The 12,357-nt window shown below is 48.5% G+C and overlaps 1 protein-coding gene across 1 annotated transcript in view; it reads right to left on the reverse strand.

Moving 5' to 3' along the window:
* The window catches only part of HYDIN (HYDIN axonemal central pair apparatus protein), a 301,936-nt gene that overhangs the window by 76,646 nt on the left and 212,933 nt on the right, over positions 1-12,357 (reverse strand). Inside the window, exons 44-49 of the mRNA XM_045986716.1 lie at positions 11,555-11,714; positions 9,438-10,070; positions 5,907-6,128; positions 3,651-3,859; positions 3,296-3,478; positions 2,102-2,221 (exon numbers count right to left, since the gene is read on the reverse strand). Of these exons, the coding sequence (XP_045842672.1) occupies positions 2,102-2,221; positions 3,296-3,478; positions 3,651-3,859; positions 5,907-6,128; positions 9,438-10,070; positions 11,555-11,714 (1,527 nt within the window). The remainder of the gene's footprint in view (positions 1-2,101; positions 2,222-3,295; positions 3,479-3,650; positions 3,860-5,906; positions 6,129-9,437; positions 10,071-11,554; positions 11,715-12,357) is intronic.

A 12,357-nucleotide genomic window follows, 5' to 3' on the forward strand; every position in this document is an offset into this window, starting at 1 on the left:
GCTCCATTATTGCAAAGAATTCTGAGAAACGTGAGGGTCTACCCTTCCCAGGGCTTATATTCCCAGGACATATAATCCTTGAGAGCAGCTTGTTCTTTCCCATCTGCCTTAGAGATGATCACATTTACCTCCTTCTCCTAGACCCGTACAAGACATTGCTGTTTTGACATGGATTGGCGTGGTTCACTGTTGCAAGGCTGTTTCTGTTCCCTTGTGACTTGGGGAAAGAGCCACAGAGGTGAGCACTGTGGGCATTAGAAGCTGCTCAGTTAATGGTAATGAAAAGGAACCACAGAAAGTACAAGGAATGCCGTGAAGATGCACATTGTCAGAGAGCAGAGCAAAGGCACCGTAGCACCCACTGGTGCCCAGGGACAGTCTGAAAAGCTTTTTGGATGGATATGCGGGGATAGAGGAAGGAAGGACAGTAAATGGTAGAGAGCAAATCAGGGTCAGAGAGGCAGAGTGCTCTCTGCGGCACTACCAAAGGGGTGGTGGCCTTAACTGTGCTAAATCCCATGTGCTAAGTCCTCATTATCCAGTTCAGTTTCACAAATCTGCGGACAGCTGCTATTATTTTCCCATTTTGCAGATGAGAACATTGAGGCTCAGCAGGGTTTGAGAAAATAAATAACACCCGGTTGTACTGGGTCTTGGTTTTTTTTTGGGCCACTGTAATCCCTCCCCTCCTGGACCAGTGCTGTCTGGCCCCAAGTTCTGGTCGGTTCCAGGGCTGCCAGGACACATGCCTCTCTGAATAGCAACGATTTCCCTACTCTTGACCCTGGACTGCAGTGTCCATCATGTTCATCAACCTGAGCCCCCTCCTTCTCTCTCCGAAGCCCTTCGGCTGGGCCCCTTCTAGAGGAAGATCCACTCCAGCATCAGTCAACCCCCTACATCTTGGCTTTCTGGTCCAGCCTCTAAGGAACCAAACTCCAGTTATTAAGAGGCTGGAGAACAAGGAGGCTTTGTTAGTTCTACCAAGTCAGCATGAACACAAACACTCTAATTACCATACTACATGCCAGACTGAATTAAGATGTGCTTAGAGCTGGGTCCAGCTCTGGTCACGCCTCCCTGCCTACACAGTGAGAAGTCTGTACATAACAGAAAAAACTGGTATCTCTAAAAACATGTGACCGTTAACCTCAGCCAGGGCCCGAATTCTGCCTGACAACCTTCCTCTGTTTCTCTCCTATTCTACCTCTCCAACTTTCCACAAAAACTGTTTCATCTGCTCTCTATTTTCCCAACATTTTTATCTTCCCTCTGCTTCCCTTCCTGTTAGGGATGACCTCACAACATGTGTCATGGACAAAACAGACCGTAGCATGGAAACCTTCTCCCGGGTCCAACCACATCTGCACCCGAAGCCGCCCGCCTTCACTCCTCCTAGTGGGTGGTGGTGGGCCCTCTTCCTGGCAAGAACAGCATCTCTGTACCCCGTTTGTGTGGTCTCAGGGAACTGTACCACCAATGGCCCTTACTTCCTCTGGAAATGCCCACCTCCACCTCCCTGTGTCCCCTTGGCATCCAAACAGCATAGGAACCACAGTGTGTGAGCAGTGTTCCTGGATCCCATGTCCCCTCCTGTCCTTGGCCGCCTGCACTTCTCTTCACAGCCTTTACACCCGGTCTCCATTCTCTCACCTCCCACTGATTCCTCAACTCACTTTGCTCAGACTTCATCCTCAGAAATCCCCAAAAAGACCTTTGCTAAGACTCCTAGGACCTCTCTGTTGTTGAACCCCATGGATGTCCCCAGAGAACCAGACCACAGAGCTTATTCCTTGGTGTGTGTGGCTACTAGGTATACTCCTAAGCATCTCAAGCAACATATCCCAAAGTAGACACTTGGTCCTACTCTCTCCCCACCAAAAGCTCGACCTTCTCCAGGCTTTTCCATCTGGGAAGATGGTACCCACATTCATCCGGGTGGCTTAGCAGAAACTTGGGATGCAAGAACCCAGTCCTCCCGTGGTTCAGAGCTAACCGAGGCAGCAGTAGTAAAAGCTATGTCCACAGAGAACCCCGGCATGTACCATTGGTGAGTCCAACGGGAAGTCTGAAATTTGCCTTGAAATAATGGAACACGTACTTATCTCTTGATTTTCCGCAAAGCAGGGGCCCGAAGTAAAACCTCTCCGTGCTCATAATATACTTTTTAAAGATGACCTCGTTTCGCTTCATGTCTGGCTTTCGCTGAGGAAATACCACTCTGAACACAGGGGAGGAAAAGAGGAGGAGAGGCTGTCTGAGTGCAAGTTCAATGCCTCCACTTGATATTGACCTGAACCCAACACTCCCTGTTCAGCAAAGCGTTCAGGTATCTGGAGACAGAATGATTTTTAATCTGAGGACCTCAGTTGAGCCCTTATTCCTTCTCCCTCCCTTCCATCATCCCCAGAGCTTGAACTTGAGAAAAAGATTCCCAGGTGTCTTTCATAATGAGTGGCTGATGGTAGAGCTGAGACAGATTTCCCATGCCAGTGTGCCCAACTAGAAAAACCGAACATCTCCATGGAAAACTAGTTCTGGTAGACATTAACCAGCTTCAGAGTTCCTCATTCAGTGTGGGCCCTGGTAAGAACTGCAAAAAAGATCCTCTTAGTGGATAAGCTATAAAAGGCCTCAGCCCTGGAGGGTTTGTCCCACTAGCTTGCCTAGCTGGGTGACTTTATGTTGTGGATAAGGGTACGGTGGTGTTTGGTAGCTCAGAAAAAAAAATGGAGAGTCACACCTTTAGTGATATTACAAGACAAAAAAAATCCGAGAGTACACATAAAACCTGCTTAAGTTTGCCTCATTGTCAAATAAGCAAACTAACTGGCCAGAGGACGACGCTTCCCTGGCCTTCGCACCTATTAACATTCTCTGTAGCTCACTTTGGTGGTCTACGCTATTCCTGTGGCTTTGTCGTGTCCAAGACACTGAAGCCTCAAAAGACCAGAGGGCCTGGGTGCTGCCCCAGTTCCACATTAGCAGTAAGAGCTACCTTGCTCAAAGCGCCATGGGACCAAAAGAAAATGTTTGTCGACTCACTCATTTATTCAATATTTTTCAACTCTCTCTCTCTCTCTTTTAGGTGTAGATACTGTTTATCAACAGGCAAGGCCTACAGATTTATTTCTTCTTGGATATACCCCACGGTCCGGCCCCGGCAGCCTGTGGTGTTGGTGTGCAAACATACAGGACACCTCATGAACCTGCATGCTGTCTGTGTGCAAGGGCTATGCTTCTATGTATCGTTCCAGTTCGATCAACTTTCTCTTTTAAGGTAAAATACACTTACTTCGGGTCTTGGCAAATGTAGGGGTAACTGCAGACACCCCGGCAATAGAGCTGGTACTGGCGGCGGGTTCCCAGGATCTCGAAGTTGAACGTCTGGTCGAAGTTCCCGAGGTCGTTGGAAGAGAAGTGTATTCGCAGCATCACTTCACCATTGGCTGGCACGATCCACCGGAAATGGTTCAGCCTGCAAATGACCACAGACCTTTTAAAGAGAGAAGACTTCCTTTGGGCCTCTAAGAGCAGACAGGGCTGCTGCCTGGGAGAAGTCCTGGCCATCCGGAGGGCCGGCTGGCAGGACAGGCCCGCCTTCTATTCGGGGTCTAGCATTCGCTTCCCTGGGTGACTCAGAGGCCCACCTGATGAATTTCTCCTGGGAGAACTGCCCCGCGAAGTTGCTCTGGTCCACGTCCGACAAGGGGGCAATGGCTCCGGCTGTTCCCGCAGAGAGGCCCTTCCTGTTTAAGGCCATGCGACGTTTGTCCTTCTGAGTCTCTCGGGCCTGGTCTGCTTTTTCCTTTGGTTTCTGTCTGCTCCCCTTAGAGGAGGTGGTTTGCTCCTCCTGGGTCTTAATTAAACACAAGCACAAATTGTAAATACTCATTGACATACACGTGAACGGAAGATAGAGACGCCTAGAATACGTGTGTGCTGCATGTTCAGGATGCTGGCAGCTGCTGAGGACAGAGAGGAGGGCACAGCCTACTGCACTAGTGGAGAAGAGGAGGGGAGCTGGTGCTTTCCTGGGCCCCCCATTCCCTGAAGAGGAGGCCGGAGCCCAGAGAAAGCTTCAAGCTGCAGGGAGAGGTTTCCTGCACTGCGTTTTGCTGTGGTGTGTTTTTAGTATCCTTTACTCCAGACCCCTCGCCCTCTCCCAATCACACTGACTTGTGGGCAGACCAGATCTGTGTTCCTATAGAATATTCCATACTCTGAAATTTTCTGACTATTCCTCAAGCGTCATTTCACTTATTCCTTCATTCCCTGTATTTTCTGTAAACTGGAAAGTAGGCATAAGGTTTGATGAGATTCAGAGAAGGTATTGTATGTATCACACTCCATCACCACAAGGGACCAAAAAAAAAAAAAAAAAAAGCCACATCAACCCATGATTAGTGATGCACTGTATTCACCCTGGAATGGCACCCGCCAGACCTGGCCTCCATAATGTGGGTGTTTCCCTTTGCTGCCAGCTAGTCCCCTGTGGGATGAGGTTCTGGTTTGTAGTATCTTGTTTCCCAACAAAGTACTGCTTTTAAGATCAGTTGGTGCTCCTTAATTAATTACTTCATTTCTAATTTTATTATTCTTTCTATAGTTTTGGCTGGTATTCTTCTAGAATGAAGAGCTTTCCTTTGTTAACTGGGGATGAACTGGATTTCCCCCTAGAATGGTTAAGTTCAAGAATGCTTAATGCTTTTCTGTTAATGGCTAATTTTAAGGAAAGAAATGGGTGTTATCATCACCTCCAATGTGGGCAATTTTTTCCTTTTTCTTTTTTATTTGGACTTTTTCTGGTAGGGCGTGTCCACTCCTGCTGCTGATCTCAGATGATAATTCCCCATTTATTTTTAAACATTTTTTTAAAGATTTTATATTTTTATTTGTCAGACAGAGATCACAAGTAGGCAGAGAGGCAGGCAGAGAGAGAGGGAGGAAGCAGGCTCCTTGCGGAGCAGAGAGCCCAATGCGGGACTCGATCCCAGGAACCCGAGACCATGACCTGGCAGAGGCCTTAACCCACTGAGCCACCCATGCGCCCCTCCCCATTTATTTTTAAATAGAAGTTTGAGGCAATCTCTTCCCCAAATTGAGGCTGAGGCAGGGCCTACTGGTGATTTTATTTCCTGCCGATTTTATTATTCTTTGCTGATGTGCTTGGCTTGTAGGAAGCTGTGTGGAGAGATTCAAATTTGGGGCTACCACATTTCTCTGGGGGATAAATAATCCTTCTTTAGCTTTTAATAGACATACATTCTGCATATTATTGGTCAAACCTATTTTCCTTTGTGATTTATTCTATTAATTGCATATCTATTTTCTTCTACTTACATGTGATTTCATTTCAGTTACTCATATTTTTGATCTAGCTGGAATTAATTTTACTCTACTGTGTCAGGCAAAGAGAGAAAAAGTGAGTTTACCACAATATCCAGTCTCATGCTCATAACTTCTTTGATAATCTGTCCTTTTCTTAGTGTTGTGTGTTCCCTTAACTTGAGTCTATTGATTTTTGTCTTCTCATGTATTATGTGAACGACCTTAGCTTCCCAATACATTCTAACATCTCTGTTTTAAAAGAGCTGCTTTTGAAAAAGAGAGAGAAAGAGAGCGAGCGCTGCTCTTGCTTATTATTTCTCCCGAATGAGCTTTCGAGCAATTCAACAAGTTCCCTAGACCATCCCACGGGGACCGGAAAGGGTGGAAGATGAGAATCAGGCATTTTGAGAGAGGCTCACGTGGGGTCCCCAGGTGGGATACGCGATGAGTCAATGGCAAACACGTGACACCCAACATCATACCCTGTTTTTGACCATGCGGAGGGTGACCTTCCTTGTCTGCCCATCTGAAGTCCTGCCAAAGTCAGGAGAACAAGAGGCTGGCTTGCTCCGTACCTTCCCAGAGCCGGCGGCGCCCAAAAGATCTGCTTCTGCTTCCCCTTCTCTTTTCTCCTCCAGCAGGGACAGCTCTTCAGATGGGGACATCACAAACACGAAATGCTTCAGGATCTCTGTTGTGGCTAAAGGCAGCCGCTTCAGGGGGTAGGAGATGACTGAGAATAAGGCGGGAGGTGGGATGGGTGGTCCCAAGGAACCCAGACCCAAGATGTCCAGGATCTAAAGGAAAAGCCACTGGTTAATTTCTGATGCAGAGGGCAGGGTGTCCCCAGCTGCTCCCCTGAGTGAGCACAGGGAGGTTTAGACTCTCCTGCCTCTTCCTAACATTCTTGGGAGGTGCCACTGCCAGGGGCATGTGTTGGGGAAGGGGGGTGAAGGGCCAGTGACACAGCTCTGCAGGTCTTTCTCGATCCCCGTGCCCCCAGAGCAGGCTGGGGCTATTGCTGTGGACTGTGTGCCCCCTTTCCTTCTCTTATCATGGTCTTAGTCCCCTTATCATGTCTGTCTCTGCAAATGGATGTAAACTGCACTGGGACAGGAGCTAGGCCGATATTACAGCACAGGGCTGAGCACACAGCAGGCGCCCAGTATGTTTCAGACGCCAGGTCCTAAGATTCTGATGTCTACAGTACAGAGTCGTTTCATCTGCTTCCAGATCCCATGTTAATCTTTCAGTTACCTTTATTTTATTTTTTTTAAAAGACTTTATTTATTTATTTGACAGAGAGAGAAAGAGAGAGATCACAAGTAGGCAGAGGGGCAGGCAGATAGAGAGAGGAAGCAGGCTTCCTGCTGAGCAAAGAGCCTGATGCGGGGCTCGATCCCAGGACCCTGAGATCATGACCTGAGCCGAAGGCAGAGGCTTAACCCACTGAGCCACCCAGGCGCCCCTTTCAGTTACCTTTAAATGTTCTTTCTTTCTGATGCTGAAAGTAAGTGAGGGTTGGAGCAGGTCAAGTATGGCAAAGAAACAAGTCAGGGTTCTGGGAATTGGGTAAAGGATGGGAAAGAAGAGAGAAGTCGAAAAGAAACCAAAGAGAAAATGCATTCCTCCAGCATTCTCCCCTTCTGCTCTGTTTCAACTGGGTGGGCACCCTCCAGAGCTAGTGGCTTGAGCGTTTTGCAGCAGCTCCCTTCTCAGCATGGAAACCCTTCAGCCCAAGCAGCCGATCTCCGCAGAAGTCACTGTCACGACAGTAAACTGGCCAGCCCGCCACGGCGTCCACTCTGTGGACCAAGTGGGCACTAAGGCCGAGCCGGCAGCTGTGTGCACGGAATCTGGGTTTCCGACCTGCAGGTCAGGCCGCCAAAGGCATTTCCTGACTAAGCATAGCCAGTGTTAACTCCCAGGGTTTCAATGTCTGTGAGGGAAAGGGACGGGTAGTTTCTACCAATTATTAAATGGAGCCAGGAGTAAAGAACTGTAACCAACAGTCTGCGCTGTCGCTTGGGGTGTGGAGAGGATGAGAACAGGCCAGAAGGTAACCTTGGCTATAGTCCTGGAACACAAAACAAGATGAGAAGAAGTTCTTTTTCAAAAAACATATTTCTGGGGAGAAAAGTGGCCAAGAGTCCTCCCCTCAGGCTAAACGGAGGCACAGCTGTGAAACGAGTGGTCTGGTGTCACGTGTCCCCAATTATCTTCCAGCCGTTGGCCTACCCGGACCACTGTGGCAAGACTCTCGGTGTGTGGCCGCACCCCACCCCAATCCGCCCCTTTGAGGAATTACCTGTGTTTTCCCGTCAAATCTCACCTGCCAAACCTTCCTCCCAGGCTCTGTTCTCTCCTTGTTAAGGTTGCATCTAGTTTCTGATCAACTAAATTAGAAATCAGCAAACTGTGGCCCCCCGGGTCAGATCTGGCCCGTTACTTGCTTTTGTAAATTAAGTTGTACTGGGACGGAGTCATGTCCGTTGATTTACATGGTGGTGGTTGCGACAGAGACGGTACGACTTGCAGCTTGAAATATTTGCTTTCTGGTGTTTTGCAGAAAAAGCTCATTTCTGGACAAAATGCTATAAAAACCATCTCCTCCAAACCCTCACCCAGGGGCTTCTGGCAATGCAATATTTTCTAGGAACAAAAAGCCATCTAATAGTATGATTTCTGTCACTATAAAGAAGCTTGTGGGAACAAGATTTTCAAGTAATTGAGACTCTTGCTTCCACAGTATACCTATCTTGCCAGCTGATAACACTAGTCTTGTCAATATTTAAAATCAACTCTGAAAATCTATGAAGAACTTACTAAATTTAATACCCCCCAAAAGCCCAAAAGCAAATAGTCCAGTTAAGAAACAGGCAGAAGACTTGAATAGACATTTCTCCAAAGAAGACACACAGATGGCCAACAGACACATGAGAAAGTGCTCGACATCAATTATCAGGGACATGCACATCAAAACCACAATGAGATGCCGCCTCGCACCTGTCAGAAGGGCTAAAACTAACAACACAGGAAACAGCAGGTGTCAGCAAGGATGCAGACAAAGGGGAGTCCTCCTACACTGCTGGGGGGAATGCAAACGGGTGCAGCCACTCTGGAGAACAGCATGGAGGTTCCTCAAAAAGTTAACACTTGAACTACCTTACAATTCAGCACTTACACTACCAGGTATTTACCCAACTGATAAAAAAATACAGGCTTGAAGGGGTACCTGTACCCCAATGTTTATAGTAGCAGCATCAACAAGAGCCAATTATGGAGAAGAGCCCTGATGTCAATCGACTGATGAGCGGAGAAAGCAGAGGTGGTGTATATATACAATGGAATATTACTCAGCCATCAAAAAGAATGAAATCTTGCATTTGCAGTGATGTGGACAGAGCTAAAGAGTATTATGTTAAGTGAAATAAGTTGATTAGAGAGGCGTGCCTGGCTAGCTCAGTTGTTAGAGTGTGCAACTCTTGATCTCAGGGTCATGAGTTCAAGCCCCACGTCAGGTGTGGAGCCTACTTCAAAAAAATAAGTCAGTCAGAGAAAGGCAAATACCATATGACTTTCCGCATATGTAGAATTTAAAAAACAAGACAAATAAACATAGGGGAAGGAAAAAAAAAGAGAGGGAAGCAAATCATAAGAGACTCTTGATGATAGAGAATAAACAGCCTTGCTGGGGGGAGGAGGGTGTGGGGTGGGCTGGAGGGGTGCTGGGCATTGAGGAGGGTACTTGTTGGGATGAGCACAGGGTGTCATATGTAACTGATGAATCCCTAAATTCTACTCCTGAAACCAGCATTACAGTATATGTTAACTAACTAGAATTTAAATAAAAACAAAATACTCCCCCCCAATAAACTCTATAAGCAGTTTTTTATGAGGTTAGATGGAGTAATTTAGATCTGTGGAAATTCCCATGTATTTTCACCAAGTAGAAAAAGGTCCTTTTAGCCACAGTTGTCTCATATCCAAGGGGACCTCAGAGATGACTGGAATTAAGGGGGTACAGAAAGGAACACTTTAATGGCGATTAGCACAGTACCCACTACCTGACTGATCATGTCTCCATCCCGGAGAAGAGTCTGTACCTGGTCCCCTTTGGGAAGCTTGTCATTCTCCATGGCCTGCCTCCAGCTCATGCCTTCGAAGTCAGGCGTCTGGATGGTTATGAATGGCACACCCAGATCCTTCTTCCCCTCGTGATGGTCCTCCTCCCCTCCTCCTTCCCCTTCTCCGCCATCGCTCCGCTCCTCCAGGGCCCTGAGCTTCTCAAGACGCTCCCTCTCGGCCTTCTCCCGTTCCTGGCGCTCCTTCTCGGCCCGCTCCTTCTCTGCACGCTCCCTCTCTCGGTCCTTGCGGCCTCGGCGCCCGCCTGAAGGGACCTGGCGCTGGTCATCAGGCTCGTGGGTCATGTCCTCGGCGCCGGCGTGATGCAGCAGAATGCCTTGCTTCCGGTCCCAGTTCAGGAGGATATTCTGAATATCCTTCAGAGTCAACTCGTAGGTCTTAAACTTCTGGGCCAGGTGCTTGTCAGCATCCTTCAGGAGGTCCCCTTCACTGTCCTCTTGCTCCTGCACCAGGGGGAGCCCGAGCAGGTGGATGTCTCCCAGCTGGTTCTTCCTCTTCTTGCTTAGATCATCCTTCTCATTTAAATGTTCCCTAACAGATGTTTTCCTTTCCAGCGCATCCGGCTTGACCTCTAATTTGGAAAAAGTAAGAATCTAGAAAGCAAAACACATAAAACATGCTTAAAACATGGGGCACCTGGGTGGCTCAGTGGGTTGGGGCCTCTGCCTTCGGCTCAGGTCATGGTCCCCGCGGTCCTGGGATTGAGCCCCCCCATAGGGCTCTCTGCTCAGCAGGGAGCCTGTTCCCCCCCGCACCCCGCCTGCCTCTCTGCCTACTTGTGATCTCTGTCTGTCAAATAAAAAAATAAAATCTTTTTTTAAAAAAATGCTTAAAACAATTCTTTAAGGGAGAAAAAACTGCCTGAGGAAGAACAAGAGGACACTGTGTTCTTAAAGAGGCCCCATAGGATTGCAGGCGCCTCCTGCCTACGTCAGGGCTTTGTCTGAGGATCACCGGGGTGGGGGTGGGGGTTGTTTGATAATACATCCTCTCTATGGCCCTTTGTTGGCAACAAACAGAAGTTTAGAATTTGGCTGTGCCCCAGGCTTTTAAAAAAATATGTATTCTCTGAGTCACATCAAAAAAAAAATAAATAAAGAAATCCCTTTAACAATTTTTATAATGAAAAAAAAATATGTATTTATTTACGTAACCTGGCAAAGAGAAACCAACTTGATTCTTTCTCTCTTTTTAAACTTGCTTTGTGGGCTCTGATTTTCTTCTCCCCTGGATGAAATCCTTGGGGAGGCTCCACAGGTTTCTGGTCATTCTTTGGTGACATAAAGTCGAGTCGAGTCTAATGATGATAGCTGGCAAGACAGCCCAGAGTCCCCGTTCCAGGCGACGGTGCTCTTCCTCCCTAAGGACGGGCTTGGAGGCAGGCCTGGCCAGGGTTGGCTGCCCCCTGGCCTTACTGTACGCCTCCTTCTCCACATCTGTCTGAATCTCTAACACAGCCTGGAGAGCGTGGACCGGTCGGTGCTGGCACAGCTGTCTCCTAGAGCGCTTGCTCACCGAGGAGGGAGGGGGCTTGGCCACTACCCTCTCTTTCTCCATCGTTGGTAAGATGCGTGACTGCTAAGCTTGGCAGGCAGATAAACGACCGCCACAGGTCTGCAAGGCCAAGCTGATGTTAGAGTGGCTCCCTAGACTGTGGTCAAGATAAGCCCTTGGTTGAACACAGGGGCTGCCCTGACTTTGCGGCTTACTGGAGGCCAGCTGTTAAGGCAGCCTGTTCAGCAGCATCCAGGGAACTTGGGGGGACAGTGGAAAGAGCAAGGACTGTGGTCAGACGTAACTGGCTGGGGTCCCGGAACTCTCTTGGGGTGGGGCTCACGTCTCTGAACCCAGAGGATGGGAGCGGAGCCAAATAAAGTGCAGGCCGAGCTCTTGGCCCACGATGGGCTCTCAGCAAATGTCGGCCCCTTCCCTCCCACCTTCTGCTCCACCACGAGACCCGAACGCTATCAGGTCAGTTTTGTGGAAGGGACATGTGCTGGCTTGAGGGGCTAGTTACAGTGACCGTGACCGCTCCCTCTGTTCTGCCTCTTGCTGAGGAGCGAGTGAGGGTTGCTACCTGCCGGCTGGTTTGAGATTTCTTCGGGGGAGGTTCCTCCTTTGCTGGTAATTGCTTTGGCTTTTTGACTTTCCGTTTCAGTTCATCTTCTTCCCTTTGCCGCTCAAGCTCCTGCTGCAGCTTCTTTTCCTGCATCTCCCGTGCCAGCCTCTCCAGCTCCCTTCATCAAACCGGGCAGAGAAAATAGAGTTCAGAGCCCCTCCGGCCCCGAGCCCCTCCTCTGCCTGGGAGGGTCTGATGGATGGATCAGGGAAGAGTTTTCTTGGGCATAAAAAGAACGAACAAAAGAAATCTGTGTAAATGGGAAGAAAGCAAAGAAGGAAGGAAGGAAGGAGGGAGGGAAGGGGAGGAAAGAAGGAAAGAAAGGAGGGCCTTTGAACGGTCATTCAGCAAAACTGATGAACTCCAACACAACAAAGAGGAATTCTCAGTCTGTATTTCTATTCCAATCTTCTTTCCTAAGAGAACAAGGCAAGGGTTAAAAGAAGCTTGATGTTAACTGTTTTTAAAAAGTAACTTTCAGGGGCACCTGGAGGAGGTGAAGTCAGGTAAAGGTAATCCTTTACCTGACTTCTTGATTTCAGCTCAGGTCAGGGTCTCAGAGTCAAGGAATTGAGCCCTGGGTCAAGCCCCGTGTCAGGCTCTGTGCTCAGCAGGGCAGCGGTGGGGAGAGGGTGTCTGCTGGAGATTTGCTCTCTCCCTCTCCCTCTGCCTTTTCCCCTGCTCTTGTGTGCGCTTTCTCTTTCTCTCTCTCTCTCTCTAGCTAAAATGAATAAATAAGCAATTCAGATGAGGCCCAGCTT

This window comes from Meles meles, chromosome 19, assembly GCF_922984935.1.
Source record: "Meles meles chromosome 19, mMelMel3.1 paternal haplotype, whole genome shotgun sequence".
NCBI lineage: Eukaryota > Metazoa > Chordata > Mammalia > Carnivora > Mustelidae > Meles > Meles meles.